The sequence below is a fragment of the Hemitrygon akajei genome, chromosome 5, assembly GCF_048418815.1.
Source record: "Hemitrygon akajei chromosome 5, sHemAka1.3, whole genome shotgun sequence".
NCBI classification, from domain to species: Eukaryota; Metazoa; Chordata; class Chondrichthyes; order Myliobatiformes; family Dasyatidae; genus Hemitrygon; species Hemitrygon akajei.
The window spans coordinates 86363295-86383039 of NC_133128.1; the positions used below are offsets into that span (position 1 = coordinate 86363295).

The 19745-nt window shown below is 46.7% G+C and overlaps 1 protein-coding gene across 1 annotated transcript in view; it reads left to right on the forward strand.

The window, feature by feature from the left end:
- Window positions 1-6682: 6682 nt before the first annotated feature.
- LOC140727220 (uncharacterized) overlaps window positions 6683-19745 on the forward strand; it is a 29768-nt gene continuing 16705 nt past the window's right edge. Inside the window, exons 1-3 of the mRNA XM_073044487.1 lie at window positions 6683-6732; window positions 13069-13207; window positions 13292-13948. Coding sequence (XP_072900588.1) covers window positions 6683-6732; window positions 13069-13207; window positions 13292-13948 — 846 coding nt within the window. The remainder of the gene's footprint in view (window positions 6733-13068; window positions 13208-13291; window positions 13949-19745) is intronic.

Below are 19745 nucleotides of genomic sequence, written 5' to 3' on the forward strand. Positions count from 1 at the left end.
GTTAATCTGTTTTGCGTGGGTGACCCTGCCAAGAGCCAAAGCACAAAGCCCTGACTTCCGCTCTCCGGGTCACTGAGGCACACGAGCCTCCAAACCCTGCGACAAGGCTGTGGTCCTCTTGCAGGATGATCGATTAAGTAAGGCCATAAGTTTACAGAACACACTCCAGTAGGTGAACTTTTTTTCCTACATATGACGGAGAGCATTTGGAATTGTCTCCCTCGGTAGGATTAGTCTTTGATTATTTTAAGGCAGAACTACACAGATAAACAAAGGGGGGACATTATAGTGTTACAGATGAAAAAGTGGGGTTGAGGTCACAATCAGAATCAGGTTTATTATCACCAGCGTGTGTCATGAAATTTGTTAACAGCTGCGGCGGTTCAATGCGATACATAATATAGAAGAAAAATAACAAATAAATAAATAATTTACAGTATATGTATAATGAATAGATTAAAAATCATGCAAAAACAAAAATAATATATTTTTTAAAAAGTGTGGTAATAATCATATCCAGTTAGGAATTGGATCGCAGAGGGGAAGAAGCTGTTCCTGAATCGCTGAGTGTGTACCTTCAGGTTTCTGTACCTCCTATCTGATGGTAACAGTGAGAAAAGGGCGTGCCCTGGGTGCTGGGGGTCCTTAATAATAGACGCTGCCTTTCTGAGACACCGCTCCCTAAAGATGTCCTGGGTACTTTGTAGGCTAGTGCCCAAGATGGAGCTGACTAGATTTACAACCCTCTGCAGCTTCCTTCAGTCCTGTGCAGTAGCCTACCCCTCTCCCCCATCACTGAAAGAAGCTGCAGAGGGTCTTATTAAGCAGTTCGAGAGACCAAGTGGTCTACTCTACCCCTATTAGTACAGTGCCCTCCTGCTCTATGTACACATCATTTGCTATACAGGTATTCCATTTCCAGAAATCTACCGATCTCTGCTTTTCAATGTGATCCCATGTCTTGGCCATCAGAGCCCTCCAGGTTAGAGAATTCCAAAGAGTCACCTGATTTGAATTTCACTCCTAAACAGCCCATCCTTTTCACAGTCTCCAAAGTGAATGGAAACTCAGCTGAAGGATCACATTGACAGAGACAGATGACTTTTAAAGTGACAGAACATTTCAAGGACAAGGTTTCTGAAGGGAAGTTAAGTGGATCCGGTAGGTGTTGCTGCCCAGTGCCGCGGCTGAAATCTGCATTAGTGCTGAGTGGTACCATGTTGTGACAGCCTGGCTCCTCACGAGTTAATCAGCTGTGGTGATGTGAGATGGCGATCTGGCGATGAAACATCCGGGATAACGGAAATTTCTAGTTCTTCCGTTGCTGGCGCAGGTTCAGTCTGGACCACCAGATACACGTCCGTGAGACTCGGCTTCTTCAGAGACGATGGTAAGCTAATAGTGAAGTTCACCAGTAAGCAAATGAGTAATCCAATTGAGTGTTAGCAATACTGGCAAGAAACTCCACAATCCCGTCCCTTACTCTGGTCCTGGTACCTGGGGCAGAGAGAAGCCACACTCTGATCATCCTACAGGCAGGCAACAGAAACAGGCCCTTCGGCACACGGTGATCCTGCTCGCCCAACCGCAGTAATCCCCTTTTCAGGCAGTTGGTCCATAGCCAACTGTGCCTTGGCTATTTGAGAGCTTGTCCAGTCTATTTCTTAGAACATTGTGGGAGTCCCTGCCTCCAGCATCCTCACAGAGAGCGCTCCAAATTCGCTCTGGCTGAAAATATTCATATTTGGACCCCCTCTAAAACTCTTAGTCCACAATCTAAACCAGCACATTCACTCTGGCTGACCTCTCTTGTGATGGTCTTTACTTCAAATCATGAGATAGCTTCATTTTAATAAAGATTTTGCACACAGAGGTGAGGTGAGGGCCTCTGTCGGTCAGTGTCGACCATGGATGTTCCATCCTAGCTGTCTAGTACACAAGCCTGGGCAGTAGGTAATGGAGAGCAAGCTGTTGCCCACGTAGCAAGCTCCCCCTCTCCACGCATCTGATGAACCCAAAGGAACGGCAGAGTTTGGTACCAGCAGCGTTGCTGGAGTTGCCAGTCAGCATTGAACTCAACGTAGGACTGCCTTAGAGACACCAGCTCCGTCGGGGTCCACTCCTGAAACCTTCCCCACGAGTGGGTACAGCCGAAATGCAGCGGAGGTTTGAGATGAGAGTTCCCCTTCTCCGAATGAGCTGCCAATCACAGCTGATGAGCCCCGTCTGCCCTGGTTTTAAGGCACCAGTAGCCCACCTTTGCCCCTTTTCAGTAGAATGGTTCCGCCACGTTTAGTAGCTAAGCCACACATGAAGACCAGGGTCTAGACTTGATTGTCAGACGGCTGTCTGAGGCCCACGTCATTGGGAGCATTCAATCGGTAGTGGGAGCTCGTCCCCAGCACCACCCCCGGCTATAACAACCTCAGGAACCACTTCACATACTAAAGCGGCCTTAATTATGTGGTGATTTGATTCGAAAACAGGAAATGCCGACATTGAAAGAGTGTGTCATTACCACTTGAAACCATTGTGCAACACTAAATCAGGGACCAACCCTCAAGTTTATTGTGTCTAATTGTGTCTAAGTTTATTACCATCATCTGTCAAACAGTACAGTATTCCGGAGAGTCGCTCTCCTTGCCGGGAAGCGGGTTATGAGCTGAACTATGAGAGTCCCTTTCCATGCAGCTGTGAATTCACAAACACATTTACTGACACAGTAAGTCTACAGTGGTCAGTTCTCTGGCACAGTAGAAAATAGTCATGGGTAACTAATTTCTCAAATGTTGCAAGCAGTTAATTGTTTTTTAAATCAGAGACCCACACCACCCAACAATTCCAATGTTTGGTTTGTTCCACCTCTACCCCTTACCGCTGGATATCCCATGGTAGCATACAGCACTTCCCACTCGTGACAGTGGCATTGTGCTTGGCCACTGATGAGAAACCAACCATTTTAGTACAAAAAGGAATTCAGGTAAATTCATTTCTTACCTGACTCTCCCCTTCAGCCAGAGATGATAAGGTGAGGATTTCTTCCATAAGATAAAATCTTAATGATTTTTAAAAATATTTTTATAAATGATTGGGAAATGTTCAAACAGACCTGAGCTTCCTACTTTATGAGTTGCTTGAAGCCAAAATGCAGTCGCTAGGAAGCTGTTGGTAAGGCTAGTGGTATGTTGGCCCTTATTGCTTGAGGTTTTCAGTACACAAGGAAAGCTGCCATACTACCAATATAGAAGGCCATGGCAACACGACACCTGGAGCACCGTGCATCATTTTGGACGTGCTTGCCGGAGAGGGAGCGCACTGAAGATTCACTAGACGGGTTCCAGAAATGGTGGGTTTGCAATGTGGGGAGAGATCATGTAAACCAGACCTGTGTTCTCTGCCGGGTGATGAACCTTTTGAGAGCATATGCCCAAATTAACAACAACATTCTAAACATGTCTCTTGCATGCCATGGTAATTTTGAGCAGATTATCAATGAGTAATGAATTAGTAACAATAATTATGGATTTTTCATTTTCAACCTCTCACTGCTACGGGCAGAAGTTCCCACTTGCTTCAAAAAGGCAACAATTATACCAGTGCCTAGGAAGAATAATGTAAACTGCCTTAATGACTATCGCCCGGTAGCACTCACATCGACAGTGATGAAATGCTTTGAGGGGTTGGTCCTGACTAGAATGAACTCCTGCCTCAGCAAGGACCTGGACCCACTGAAATTTGCCGATCGCTACAATAGGTCAACGGCAGATGCAATCTCAGTGGTTCTCCACATGGCTTTAGACCAGCCGGACAACACAAACACCTACGTCAGGATGCTGTTCATCGACTATAGCTCAGCATTTAATACCATCATTCCCACAATCCTGATTGAGAAATTGCAGAACCTGGGCCTCTGTACCTCCCTCTGCAATTGGATCCTCGACTTCCTAACCAGAAGACCACAATCTGTACAGATTGGTGATCACCAGGTACAGAGATACTGAGCTCTGCTCTCTCTATACTCGTGACTGTGTGGCTAGACATAGCTCAAATATCATCTATAAATTTGCTGATGATACAACCATTGTTGGTAGAATCTCAGGTGGTGACAAGAGGGCGTACAGGAGTGAGATATGCCAACTAGTGGAATGGTGCCGCAGCAACAACCTGGCACTCAACGTCAGTAAGACGAAAGAGCTGACTGTCGATTTCAGGAAGGAACACATACCAGTCCTCATGGAGGGATCAGAAGTGGAGAGAGTGAGCAGTTTCAGATTCCTGGGTGTCAAGATCTCTGAGGATCTAACCTGGTCCCATCACATCGATGTGGTTATAAAGAAGGCATGACAGCGGCTATACTTCATTAGGAGTTTGAAGAGATTTGGTATGACAACAAATACACTCAAAAACTTCTATAGATGTACCGTGGAGAGCATTCTGACAGGCTGCATGATGCACCATCAATAACTCTGAGACGTGGGTTAAGGTAGGCTTTTATTGGCTGGAAGAAAGCACAAGCAGCAAGTGACCACCACACGACATCCTGGAGACTGAGGAAGGGTCTCTGCCTCCAATCGCCTTTATACCGGGGTCTGTGGGAGGAGCCACAGGAGCAGTCAGCGGGGGGGGCATGTCCAGACAGGTATATGCAGTTCACCACACTGCATCACTGTTTGGAATGGAAGGGCTACTGCACGTGGCTGAAAGAAGCTGCTGAGGGTTATAAATTTAGTCATTTCCATCTTGGCTACTAGCCTACAAAGTACCCAGGACATCTTTAGGGAGTGGTGTCTCAGAAAGGCAACGTCCATTACTAAGGACCTCCAGCACCCAGGGCATGTCCTTTTCTCACTGTTACCATCAGGTAGGAGGTACAGAAGCCTGAAGGCACACACTCAGCGATTCAGGAACAGCTCAGCTTCTTCCCCTCTGCCATCCGATTCCTAAGTGGACATTGAACCCTTGGATACTACCTCACTTTTTTAGTATATATTATTTCTGTTTTTGCATGATTATTTATCTATTCAATATACATATACTGTAATATATTTATTTATTATCATTATTTTATTTTGTCTTTTTTTCCATATTATGAACTGTTGCTAATTGAATTGCTGCTAAGTTAACAAATTTCATGTCACATGCCGGTGATGATAAACCTGATTCTGATTCTGAAAAAGAATAAGTCCTGTTGCTTATTTATGTGTATTCATTGTTTTACTATTCATAATGGTATAACATACAGATTAGGATAAATGAAGCATTTTAGAAAATTTGTTCAAAATCATTAATATTAATATTTTGAAAGACAATTGAAAAATAACATTAGTTCTAAATAGTATTGTTGTTGTACCTCATATATAATGTAAGAAATGTGAGCTTGGAATTATAAGCTTCGGTATATTTTCATAAAAGTTCAAGGGAAGGAAAATAAATGCACTTCACTCTCAATGAGACATTCGTTGCTGCACTAACAGTGACAAATATTTTATATTTGGCTTGTATTTGGTTGTTTTGAGAGCTAGACACAAAGCATACTTTCATCTGTAAGTCTACTCTTATAATTAAATAGACTTGACCAAGTTCATCACTGAAAACTGACTTGCGTGTGTGTGTCACTGAAAATGCTGTTAATATTCTTATTGCAAGATTTTCTCTTTTTTATTGTGGGAGGGATGTAAAGAATTGAGGAAGGGCACTGCATGCCATGTGGCAACAACATTTTTGTGCGTGCCACTTTAGGCACATGTGCCATAGGTTTGCCACCCCTGAGTCTAGAAGATGCGAGAAGATCGCATTGGAGATTACAAAATTCTTTAAGGCTGGATGGAGGGGAGGATGTTTCCCCTGATGAGCAAACTAGAACCAGGGTTCACCATCTCAGAATAAGAGATAACCATTTCAAACCAAGACAAAAAGAAACATCTTGACTCAAAGGATGGTGAACCTTTGGGAAGTCTCTAGCCCAGAGAGCTGTGGAAGCTCAGTCATCAATTTCATTCAAAACATGCCGGCGGATTACTAGATAATAAAGTTATTGAGGGAGGAATGTGTCACTGACCTGTTGTATGATGGAGCTGGTTTGAATACTCCAGCTCTTGCACCTGCTTCCTAGGGTCAGAGTTATACAGCACAAACTCGTCCATGCCAACTTAGGTGTCTACCCCTGTCTGCCTGTATTTGGTCCTTTCCCCCTCTAAACCTTATGCTTTTGTGTACTTTGTTGATCTCTGTCTCTCTACTGACTGCCCTAACGAAAATTGTTAGCAGAGAAAACAATTCTGTTCTTACAAATGACAAGGAAGTCACTGAACTAAAAGTGAAGCTTCCATTTACTGTAAGCAGAAGGACACGGTGCTCCACGAGTGTTAACTACCTTCATGTCATGGTCCCTTCTGGCAAACCCCCACCTTGCTATTTACCTCAATCCCCTCATTTAGTTTCCAGTCATTCTCAGGTTCCACTAACTACACACACTGGCTTTCCATCAGAAAATGCAGGATAGAGACCCTGTGATCACAACAAGGACCTGCCAGTTCGTTGGTCGACTCCGGTGTGAGTAACCTCGTTTCATGCTTCTTAGGACTGTTAGTTCTAAGTCTAGCATTCTCCTGGATTCTCTCCCAACCCAGGACTCTGGGTAACGACTCTCCTGGATACCAACTCCACGCTTGCTACATCGATAATGCCTCCCGACTCTGCCTCCGCGCCTGTGTTCTCCACCGCCACGCTCGTGTAACACTTTTGTTGCTATTCAGCCAAATGTAGTTGGCTTCTTCTTTCCAAAGCTCCAGCCAGCAAAGCTGAAGTGATTTTGTTTGCTTTATGACATTTACAAACTTTATACAGTGGACGGTATTTCATCTATTCATCTTTTCAGCCATGAAAACAGGAAGGAGTTTTTGTCCTCACTTTTTTCATTCTTCTTTGACCTGTGTGATTAAAGCTGCACTCGTTGACTCTGGGCCACTAAGACGTCAGTCTGTAACATCTGAAAACATAAAGTGATACAAATGTGTGGGTTGAATTGTCAGACAGTATACAGGAGGATAAGTTGTCCATCTTTGCATTTACACCACAGCTAGTTTACAGGTTTGCTTGAGCCAGCTGTTGATTGGCTTTGGTGGTGGATGGCACAGAGAGTCAGGGGAGAAAGAGAACAAACAGTTATCAGGGAGACTGAGATTCACAGAGGGAGAGTATGATATTGTGGGAAATTGGTCCTATCATTGGGGAGGATGTGGAGAGGAAGAGAGAGATGTAATGGAGGGACAGAGGGGTGGCATAATATTTGGAGGAAAGGATTGTGGGTGAATGGTTTACTAGGTGGGGCCAAAGGAATGGAGAGGGGGAGACCTGTGGTGTAAGAGAGAATTCATTGAGAGAGTAACAGAGAAATTAAGGATTATGTTGAGATTGACCAGAGGGCAAAAGATAGAGAGAGGGAATGAAATTGTATAATTAAACAATAATCACTAATTGTTAATAATCATTAATCAATCAGTCATCAAAACTAAGACCTATCAATAAATCCATGCCCTAAGATATCCCAATCATTCATTCTCTCAACTTCATTTAATCTAAACCACATCTACCGTTTCCCAATTTCTGAGAACCGTCATGTCTCCAACCCACACCGTTGAAACGAAAGGCAGTGTATCGTGCTTAAATAAATGCTACCTACGGGATAAATCTCAGACAGAAGGGCACTATGTCAATCAGGCCAAGGCAAGATCTTTGTTTCCAAAGGGAAGAGTTTAAAAAGGGCAAAACAAGCAAAGCATAAATGAAAAATTTGGAGGTATTTAGAGCAAAAGCACACTTGAGAGGGAGAAGTGTGATGCAATCTTAAGTTTTATTCTGTGACTTTTAGATACTATTGGATTTTCCGCTGACTGCAGAGTTGCTTGGTTACGGTGGTGGAGAGAGGTGGAGTTATTTGATGGGCAATCGGTGTTGTGGCTTCTCTGCAGCTTGTTTACTTCTTACAAGGACAGTCACAGACACACACAGAGTCAAGATGGAAGACACCAGGGAGTCGGTCGCTGTTTTAAACTTTCAGTAGCCCAAAGGGGTGAGTTGAGATCGATCCAGATTATTGATAAATGACTTCCACAAGTTTCTGCAACTAGAAGAAGTTTGCAGAGAAGAGAAGAGAGGAGAGGAAGGTTTGAAACAGAAGAAACCTAGTGACAAAGAGATCATTGTTTGGACTCTCTCGCTAAGTAGCCCGTGAGGGTGAGTTTGTTTCCATTTGGCTACAAAAGTGTGACTGTCACTTAGTTAATCCACAGAAGTGGGTTCTCTGGTGAGAGGGGAAACCTTTGTGAGTACCACATGTGTGTTTACTCTTTGTCTGGGTGTGGTAGTTCACTGAAGAAAGGCATCCCTGTGGCAAATCACTGTCGGAGTTATTTTGTATGTCGTGGAACTGGATAAGTGGCTATCACAGTTGTGTGTGATTGGGGTAACCCTGTGGAATCTACCAGTGTGTTTACCCTTGCCTGGGTGGTGGTTCCCTGGAAGATTGTCCCCTTTGTGATAAGCTACTGTTGGTGATAATCCATACGTGGATTCTGTTTGAGTGTCCTGCGGACACCACTTTGAGATGTCCCGTAGCTGAATTCGGGTGTGGTACCACTTGTGTTGAAAGGATATTCGTTGAAGATCACTGTTGGTGATATTTTGTGTGTGGAGTGGAACAACTTTGGAGATAAAACCTACTGCTATCGTTATTTTGTATCGCTGTCATGGAATCTGTGGAATATTGACGTAATTGCCTTCACACAACATTCGCCTTTGGATTACAAACATCTCGCATTAATTAACCTGTGCATCTGAACTGAATTTTCTTACATACCATTGTAAGACTGTATCACCTACCACCTCAGCTTGAAGAAGTTTGGGGATTTATATATTTACACCTATATATGCATAACACCGTTAATTTTTGATTTACCTGATTTAAGTCACTATGTGATGTAGTTACTAACAAAATAGTGTTTTGTTAACAGCAGAACCAGACTCCAGGTGCGTCCTTTTGCTGCTGATACTTTGACAGGGTTGTGGGTATGGTAAAGACTGGATGTATCGGCATTGCAGTGGAGTAAAGAGAACTACAGAGGCGTGAGAGAGGAGCTGGCCAAGGTTGTTTGGAAGGGATGATGGTAGTGAAGCAATGGTTGGAGTCTCTGGGAGTAATTTGGAAGGTGCAGGATCAGTTCACCCCAAAGAAGAAGAAGCATTTCAAAGGAAGGATGAGACAACTATGGCTGACAAGGAAAGTCAGATATCGCATTAAAGCAGAAAAGGCACACAATAAAGCAAAAAGTAGTGTGAAGCCAGAGGATTGGGAAGCTTTTCAGAACAACACCTGGATCAGGTAGACTGTCGCCCAAGGTAGCTGAGGAGGTTGTGCAGTCATTAGTAGCCAGTGGGTAGTAAATCTGTGGAATTCATTGCTACTGACAGCCAAGTCCTTGAGTATATTTAAAGGATTATTGGTTAGTAAGGGTTAATGGAAAAGGTAGAAGAGTGGGATTGAGAGAGAAAATAAATCAGCCATATTCGAATTTTGAAGCAGAGCTGTTGGACCAAATGGCCTAATTCAGCTCGTACAGTATGTCTTGTAGAATTATGGTCTAAAACTGACGACCAGGGAGCCTACACAAAGGGCTGCGGAAGGGATGAGTTAGTGGGAGTGAGTACTAATTACATTGTGTTTTCTTGAATGCTTTCAGCATCTCCAACCCCCACCAGAGTGACTGGAATGTCACCGGTGAGAGTCCAGCCTCACTAACCCTAACTACTTCACAGTAACCCTTTCATTACTCAAGTTCTCAGGACAGGGGATATTGGGAATTCTCGTTAGACCAGGCGGCGTCAGTGGAGAGAGAAACAGGGGTCAATGCATTAGACTGCAGTGTTGATTCTTATTATTTCAGACCTGCAGAGAATCTGTGCTCTTTTATGCTTTGGAGTTACGGGAATGTTTATTAAGCTTCTGCAGCCAGCACGAATTGTCAGCAAGAATTGCAGGTGACAATGAAAAGAAGCCTCCATTTCTGAGTGTCATCAGGTCATTCAACACAGAAACAGGCCCTTCGGCCTATCTAGTCCATGCCAACCAAGATGCCAATGCAAACTAGGCCTATTGGCCTTATAAACCTTCACCCGTCCATGTAATATCCCTGCCCTCAAAATCAGAATCAGGTGTCCTATCACAGACATACATTCAGTGGCCACTTTATTAGGTACACCGGTACACCTGTTCATTAATACAAATATCTAATCAGCCAATCATGTGGCGGCAACTCAATGCGTTAAAGCATGCAGACATGGTCAAGAGGTTCAGTTGTTGTTTGGACCAAACATCAGAATGGGGAAGAAATGACCCTGACCGTGGAATGATTGTTGGTATCAGACGGGTGCTGATCTCCTGTATCACAGCTGATTGGTGCAGAACCCACAGTGATGCAACATAGAAAGCTGAACCAGACCAGTCAGTGAAACAGAGGTTCCATAGGGGTCAGTAAGCATGAATATACACGACATGTGGCTGAGGAAATTATAACTGCAGGGTTTTAAATATGACTCATCACGGATAAAGGGGAACTAATCTACTCCAACCCTGGCAAGATAAAGGTGTGGGGTGCGTTACGACTGGATCAAAAAAATCACCGTTTCTCTGCTCATCAAGTACGGGTGTTATCCAATCAAGTTAATATTCACAATTTTCCAGATCTGTCAGCATCCGGTTAAGTCATTAAGGATTGAAGCACAGGGATTTTTCAAGTTGCTGATATTATTTGAAGTTCAAAGGCTAATTCTAGTAATAAGTATCTTCTTTTAAATGTTTTTATTTCTTTTGTTAAGAGGTCATGGGTTTGAGAGGTGCTGTTGGAGAAGCCTGGACAAGTAACCGCAGTACTGTTTGTGGATTACACAGACTTTAGCCACAGGGGAAGAATGTTTAGACACTTGATGGCTGCCAGTGAAGTGGCCTGTTTTCTTCTGGATGGTGTCGGGATTCCTGAGACCCAACTGAAAGGAAGAAGACGACACACATTGGAAGTATCTTGACTGAAGTTCTAAAATCTGTTGGTTAGAACTGCAGTCATAAATACCCCACATCCTGAAAGAGATCCTGAATCCTGACCAACTTCAAAAATAAAGAGAAGGCAAATCTGGTTAGGATAACTGCAACATTACGGTAACTCCTATGGTCTACAGTCAACACTCAAATTCTCCTCCATTACCTTTTCTCATTGGCCAAAGAGCTGCTTCAGACTTCTCACACACAACAGCCTCTAATTTAAAGAAAATGGTGTGAAAAAACAGAGAAAAGGAACAGATCTGTGGTGAGCGGCTGATCTGTGGGTGAAAATGCCCTGTTAATGAGAGAGATCAGAGGATAATGGTCAGACTGGTTCAAGCTGACAGTAACTCAAATAACCACACGTTACAACAGTGGTGTGCCAAAGAGTGTCACGACACGTTTGACCCACGAAGTGACACACACAAAGCGCTGGAGAAACTCAGCAGGCCAGGCAGCATCTATGGAAAAGGGGAAAGAGTCGATGTTTCAGGCTGAGACCCTTCATCAGGTCTGGAAAAGTGAGATGAGAGGTCAGAGTAAGAAGGTGAGGGGAGGGGAGGAAGAAATACAAGGTGGTAGGTGAAACTAAGAGGGGGGAGGGGTGAAGTAAGGAGATGGGAAGTCGATTGGTGAGATACAGGGCTGGAGAAGGAGCAGTCTGATAGGAGGACGGAAAGCCATGGAAGAAAGGGAAGTGGGAGAAGCACCAGAGGGAGGTAAGGAGAGAAGGTGAGAGAGCAAAATGGGAATGGGGAATGATGAAGGGGAGGGGGTAATTACCGGAAGTTTGAGAAGTTGATTTTCATCCCATCAGGTTGGAGGCTACAGACAGACATACTTTATTGATCCCGAGGAAAATTACCCAGATGAAATACAAGGTGTCGCTCCACCAACCTGAGTGTGGCCTCATTGTAACAGCAGAGGAGGCCGTGGACGGACATGTCGGAATGGGAATGGGAATGGGAATTAAAATGGGTGGCCACTGGGAGATCTCACTTTTTTCTGGTGGATGGAGCGTAGGTGCTCAGCGAAGTGGTTTCCCAATCTATGTCATGTCTCACCAGGAGCACCGTATACCAGTCCCCAGCAGACTCGCAGGTGAAGTGTCACCTCACCTGGAAGGACTGTTTGGGGTCCTGAACGGTAGTAAGGGAGGAGGTGTAGGGGCAGGTGTAGCACTTGTTCACCTACGCTCCATCCGTCAGGAATGTGGAATCTCCCAGTGGCCATTCATTTTAATTCAACTCCCCGGTCCCATTCTGACACGTCAGTTCATGGTCTTGCCAACTGTCTCGATGAGGCCACACTCAGGATGGAGAAGCAACACTTTATATTCCATCTGTGCAGCCTCCAACCTGATGGCATGAACATCGAATTCTCAAACTTCCGGTAATTACCCCCTCCCCTTCCCCATTCCGCTCTCTCCTTCTCCGTTTATCGCCTCCCTCTGGTGCTCCTCCCCCTCCCCTTTCTTCCGTGACCTCCTGTCCTCTCCTGTCAGACTCCCCCTTCTCCAGCCCTGCATCTTTCACCAATCGACTTCCCAGCTCCCTCCTTCACCACTCCCCCTCTCCCGGTTTCACCCATCACCGACCACCTCGTAACTTGTTCCCCTCCTCCCTCCACCTTATCTCATCTTTCTTCACCAGTCCCGATGAAGGGTCTCGGCCCGAAACGTCAGCGGTACTCTTTTCCACAGATGCTGCCTGGCCTGCTGAGTTCCTCCGGCACTGTGTGTGTGTGTGTGTGAGTTACTGGATTTCCAGCATCCTGTCGGTGATTCGACCCCTGAAGTGGATGAGAGGACCGCACCGGGTTCCACTCCTGTGCCTCTGTATGTTGTGAAATCTGTGTTGAGGCATCTGTACAAAGCAAGACAACAAATACCTGTTGCAAAAACAAACGGCGAGAAAGAGGAGTAACGAGGTAGTGTTCACGGGTCTGCAGATGTTTATTTTGCTCGCTTGAATCAGCAACCACGCTAACGTGGTGTGTTCGCTCAGCAAAGATTATGAACTGAAAAGCAAGCCGCCGGTTTCCGTGTCTCTCCGGGAAGATCAGCCGAGCTCTCCGCCTAGGGCCGGGGGACATTCACCGCCGTCTTTCACTCCGGTCCGTGCCGAGGGGGTGTGGGCGGGGCCGGGACCGTGAGGATAACATTGCCGAGCTCCTGATTGGCTGCTGGGTTTCTTCGAGCGCTTCCGACAAGGGGAAACATTGGAAGTTGCGAACTCCGGCGCTGGCCGGGACTCCGCTGTTCCCCGTTCCGCTCCTTCAGTCCGGGCGCTGGCCGGGACTCCGCTGTTCCCCGTTCCGCTCCTTCAGTCCGGGCGCTGGCCGGGACTCCGCTGTTCCCCGTTCCGCTCCTTCAGTCCGGGCGCTGGCCGGGACTCCGCTGTTCCCCGTTCCGCTCCTTCAGTCCGGGCGCTGGCCGGGACTCCGCTGTTCCCCGTTCCGCTCCTTCAGTCCGGGCGCTGGCCGGGACTCCGCTGTTCCCCGTTCCGCTCCTTCAGTCCGGGCGCTGGCCGGGACTCCGCTGTTCCCCGTTCCGCTCCTTCAGTCCGGGCGCTGGCCGGGACTCCGCTGTTCCCCGTTCCGCTCCTTCAGTCCGGGCGCTGGCCGGGACTCCGCTGTTCCCCGTTCCGCTCCTTCAGTCCGGGCGCTGGCCGGGACTCCGCTGTTCCCCGTTCCGCTCCTTCAGTCCGGGCGCTGGCGGCGATGCTCTTCTTCACGCACTGCTTCGGTTTCGTGCTGGACGCCGTGCACTTCAGATATCAGTACTGCAAGGCGAGAGCCGCCTTCTCGGCCGCTGTCCAACTTGTGTGTGTCGTGCGACCGACACCCAGCCTGACGGTAAGTCTGCCTGTCCGCGGGCGGCCAGTCCCGGGCATTTACGATTAATCAGCGTTGCTGAATATTGTCGCGGGCGCCTGTAACTTCCCTTCGGGTGAGTGGGGGCTGCCTGTAGAACCCAATTGACATGGGGAGGGAGGAATCTGCCCTTTACCCTTCTGACCTGAGAGGGTCTACCTTTAACCCGGCCCGGACAGCCTGCCTGTAAAACAACCCACTCCCCGCCCTCACCCGGAGGGTCTTCTCTAACCCTCCTGCCTCAACTGTCTCCACAAACTCGGGCTGCGCTTCTTGTAACCCGTTTTTTTGCCCGTAGTACCCGCTGCCCCGGTGTCTGCTTGTAACCCTGGGAGGGTCTTCATTAATCTCCTTCTCACTCCGGGGTGACCCTGATCCTCAGTCAAGGGGTTCCTCCTTCAGCCGCCCACCCTCTTCAGTCAAGGGGTTCTGCCTTTAACACGTCTCCGAGGAGCTGAGAGCTTCAGGTGGCGCCCTCGCCCTCGCCCCCTCCCCTGAGCCGGCTGGTGACAGGTGGGGTGAACCCGAGGGAACGAGGTCGCTCGCCGCGGCTCCGCGCTTTGCGTTAAGCCGTCGGTCGGCCCGTCCCGCTGCGGCACTTTGGCAAACTCCGATCCACAGCCGCCTCTCGGGGTCCGAGGAAGACGCTCGCCCTGAGTTCGCAGCTGGAAACTGCGCTGCGCTCTCGTCCAGGTCCCCCACCCCCACCCCACCCCACTCGCGTTTTCGCCGGTCCTTTCTGATTTTAGCTCGGCCGCTGCCCCTGGCAACCAGTCGGTGAACATCAGCTGCCCTTTTCTAAAGATGTCGAATTGTGTGGGAGGTGCGGGGAGTAACGAGGTGATGGGGACCGGGTCGTCACTGATACAGGAATTACTTTAGTCGGACTGACTCTCTGCGGTGTTGTGCTCCTGGCCTAAGATTTGTCTGTGCACTGAATGAAGGAGGGACTGTTGTATGAGGAGAGGTGGGACTGTATTCTCAGGATAAGATAAATCTCACCGAAGTGTTAGGGAAGTTAGTGTCCTGCCAGCAAACAGGGCCTTTGGTACCAACGTTCAAGCTCGCACTGCTGTCGTTCTACACTAAGCTCACTCTTCCTTCGGCATTCTCCATACTTCGCCGTACACACTCCGGGCGCAATTTACAGCAACCAGTCAGCCGACTCCGCTGCTCTACGCGTTCTTGAGGGAGGAGACCGGCGCTCCCAGGGAGAGCACGCAAACTCCACATGGACAGCACCTGAGCTCAGGTCGTGCCCCCACCCCCGCCTCAAATCCTGACAGCGTTCAACGGGCTGAACGCAGGAAAGACATTTCCAATTGCGGGCGGTGTCCACCAGAATACACAGTAAAACATCAGGCCGAGAGATTTAAGGGGTAGTGAGCCTGTGGAATTTTCTACCACAGCTGGGTCATGGAATATTTTTAAGGAGTAGGCAGCTTGTTCCGTAAAGATGAGGGGTGGAGGGTTAACACGGTACATTGCATTGAGGGAGTGTGGTGGAGTGATTGCAAAGAGCCCGTTTCCGTTCCCTGTTACAGGATGGGTTGTTGTACACACACCCTCCTGACCTCGGGGTCTCAGGGAGATTGGACCCCTGCATTTAGGACGGCTTTGATCAAAGTCAGTACTGGTTCCAAGCAGACCAACCCGAGCCTGGCAAACGCATCTAGAGATCCATTGGCGTTCAGTGAACAAAGTGTGGCAACGTGACACCGATTTATAACGACCATGATCTGTTGCAGTAATATCACTGAATGCCCCCACCATTACATATGATCACCCCTCCCCACCTGGCCTGATCCCCCTCTACAAAATCGTGTGAACAGATTGTTAGCACAGCCAGTGTCCTAGTTTAATGTTCCATCAAAAAGATAATTTCCTTATCTTCCTTTACCATTGCAATAGGAAAGGAGGCCTTTTGGCCCATTAAGTCCATGCTGACTCCCGGGTGGGTGGGGTTGGGCACCAATCCATCTGTTCCCCTCCCCCCATTTCCATGTCCTCCTATGACATCCTCTGTCTCACATGTGGACATTGATTTGATTTCTATTTAGCAACAATAAGGGGTAATTTACAGAGGCCAGTAACCTACCAGGATAATTTTTGGGATGTGGGAATACTGCACAGTCAGGAAAAGGAGGCACAAAATCCGAACGGGAGGACTGGGGATCAGGTCTGGACCCGGCTCAGGGGGGATCGGGGCAGCAAAATAACAAAAGTCACAGCAGAGAGTGAGCTAGAAAGAGATGGAAGTGCAGATTTTTCATCCGAGCGGCCAGCTGCAAACAGCTCTTCCTTCTCGTTGAAGCATTAGGGTTATACAAAAGCCAGTTTCAAGTGGAAGCTGTGCAAATGCGGGATGGGTTTTCAGATGGCTGCCGGGATGTGCAACCGGTGTTGCAAATTGATAGTCACATAAGCTCTAGTGTTTCATTTCCATTTGGGTCGAGGAGCTGAAGATTGACAGCTGCTCACCCCGGGGGAGAAGACAAGATCCTGAACCCTTGGCTCAAAGTATCTGAGTCTGAGCATCGCGATGATGTAATCAAATGAAGCAAATCTGATCTTGCCCATTAATGTCCACCTTCAACCATCAGGTAAACTGGCTGAGAACCCCAGACTTGTTAGCTAGGCTGGTTTAATTAGCAAATCCGAGTGGGAAAAAGGGTTTTATTTTTCTTCTTCAACCATCTCTCGAAACTATATTGAGAAAGTGCAGTTTTGAGAGTATATTCAGATGCAAATTGAGCCTTGGGAAAGTCGTGCAACCTCTCTGGGGCTTCATCCTACATAATGTAGAAGGTAGATCAATAAATGAAGTGTGACACTGGCAGCTTTGCATATTTTAAAAACCTTTTGTATTGGTGATGGCATTTATTTTCATCAGTGTTCCCTCCCCCTTAAATCTGACTCAGAGCTAGCAAAGAAATCCCTTTAGGGAATAGAGTTTTTTTTTTAAATCTCTTTTATTCAACATTTAAACAGAACTGTCTCTTATAATGAAATTATATTATTGGGAAAATAAATGTACTTTTCAAGAACAGCACTTAGCAAAGCATTTACAGTATAGCAGTTACTTGTAGCCTTGGGTTTATTAGTGTTTAATCAGCCTGTTACAGTTCTGCTCTGGGTGGAAAAATAATTATATTTATTAATTTGCGTATGATCTGCTGATGTTACTAATGGCACACAGACTGAGCGGTTTTTAAGGATATTTATTTCACTAAGTGTCACAGATTGTGCTGTTAGACTTCACTTACAAAGTATTCTTCCTGCAGGTAAATGCGGCTACATTTATACAATTCTATCAGATCCATCTGTTTGACATCCCTACCTCAGGAGTTCTTCCCTCTACACATCTGCGCATTGCATCTCCACTCCTCCATATCTACCTTATCATATTCCTATCCAACATCGGATCCCCTATACTCCAAACCCGTCTCATCTAATTCATCGTTCCTCTTTATATTCCCCATCCTTCAATGCCATCTCCTCATAGCCCTCTATAATGTAGGCGTCACGGTAGCGTAGCGGTTCGAGCGACAACTATTACGGCGCGGAGCAGGGTGTCGGAGTTCAGAGTTCAAATCCAATGTCATCCGTAAGGAGTCTGTATGTTCTCCCCATGGAATACTTGGGTTTTCTCCCACAGTCCAAGGACGTACCGGTTGGTAGGTTAATTGGTCTTTGTAAGTTGTCCTGCAGTTAGGCTAGAGTTAAACGGGGGGATGCTGGGTGGAGCGGATAGGGCTACTCCACACTGTCTCTCAATAAATCCCTCCATACACACTTCATCAGATCCTCTTTCCTTTTTATCAACATACTAGTTTGCCACCTCTCCTCAGACCACCTGATAATCGTTATGTCAACATCATAATTTCTCTCCACATTCACTTTGTCATTCCCTTCTCATTCCATATTTGTCCTCCCTCCACCCCACGTCCACACATTCAACCCAATCCCCTGTGTCTTCTCTGGGGTGTCATTACGGTGGCAGCATGTACGTAGATGATGTTTGTTGCCGGTCGGAAGGAATGAGTTGTTGACGCCCCAGGTCACTCCAGAAGAAGAGGTTTTTGTTCCATTACTGATAGTGGAGCTCTGGAGATGGGACCTGGCACAGTTGCAGGGTGAGGGATGAGCATCGTTGAGTAATTCTGTCCTCAGCATGTTGCTTAGCATCATGCAGATGTTTCTGTAAGAACTACCACTTCATCCACCTGACACACAGTATTTGTGTGAAGCTTTTTTTTTTGCACCTTTACAATGCTGCGATACTTTTGTTAACCGTCCTGTTGAAGCACCTTACGTAGCTTGTTGATGTAGAGTAACTGGCCAGTGGTGTATTGGCATCTGCATCAGACTTCAAGGGAATTGGTCTCACGTTCTAATCTGACCAGCTCCTTGCGTGCTAGCAACTCAGCCTCATTAAAAAATTTAAAAAAACAAATTCTAAAGAAATGGCAGGGTGCGGAGAGGAATGGACTAACTAACTAATGTTGAGTGGGAGGCTCCACTTTGCACTGGGCAACACAAACTCTTCCAGTAGAAGTGGTAGAGGCAGGTTCGGTATTATCATTTAAAGTAAAATTGGATAGGTATATGGACAGGAAAGGAATGGAGGGTTATGGGCTGAGTGCTGGTCAGTGGGACTAGGTGAGAGTAAGCGTTCGGCACAGACTAGAAGGGCCGAGATGGCCTGTTTCCGTACTGTAATTGTTATATGGTTATAGGATACTCATGGAACTATTGCAGTAGTCCGGAAGCAAAGATAAGTTTATCATTTCCCTGTATCTCACTCTCGTGTAGTGGTCTTGGGGATTGTTTAGCTGGGATTGCCAAGCATGGTGCTGCCCGAGTGGTGTTTGTACATTCTCTCTATGACAGGGTTTCCTTCTATGCTCCAGGAAATTGTGGTTGCTCCTTGTCAGTGTGCTGGTAGTCAATAAGGGTATTCCTATGCCACGCACACATACTGTACAAGCAGGTTAATCATAAGTTCAGTCCAGTATCCTGCATGCTGGCGTCTTGGTGTGCTCTGCACTCTCCCTCAATGATGAACACAACAGTCTGTAGCTGGGCAGTAAAATCCTGTGGGGAGTTTACGAGAATGTGGAGAGAATAAAACTAGACCTCGATCCTATTTATGAGCCATTGTGGACAAAGTTTGTCACACAACCAATCTGCGATGAGACTTCCTCCCTACATCACAACTGAATTTCCATAATGACAACCAATCAGCTGATAGGTAAGTATATGAAGGCCAAGCCTTCGGAGAACACACCACAGTTAACAGTTAATGTCTCCTCGTACGGTGATGAAAAGTTTGCAAGTAAATTGCCAAGATCAGAGAACAACTCAACCCAACAATAAGACTAGATTAAGTGTAGGATCAGTGTAAATAGGCACCTGAGAGTTGGCACAGGGTGAAGGGGCTATTTCTGTGCAGTAGTGTAGGCCTCCGTTAGTCTCGACAGACCATGGATTTGCGCCTTGGAAAGTTTCCAGGGCACAAGCCTGGTAAGGTTTTTTTTATGGAAGACCAGCAGTTGCCCAAGCTGCAAGTCTCCCCTCTCCACGCCACCAATGTTGTCCAAGGGAAGGGCATTAGGACCCATACTGCTTGGCACCAGTGTCGTCGCAGAGCAATGTGTGGTTAAGTGCCTTGCTCAAGGACACACACACAGCCTCAGCCAAGGCTCGAACTAGCGACCTTCAGATCACTAGACGAACGCCTTAACCACTTGGCCACGCAGTATAACTATGTTAAATA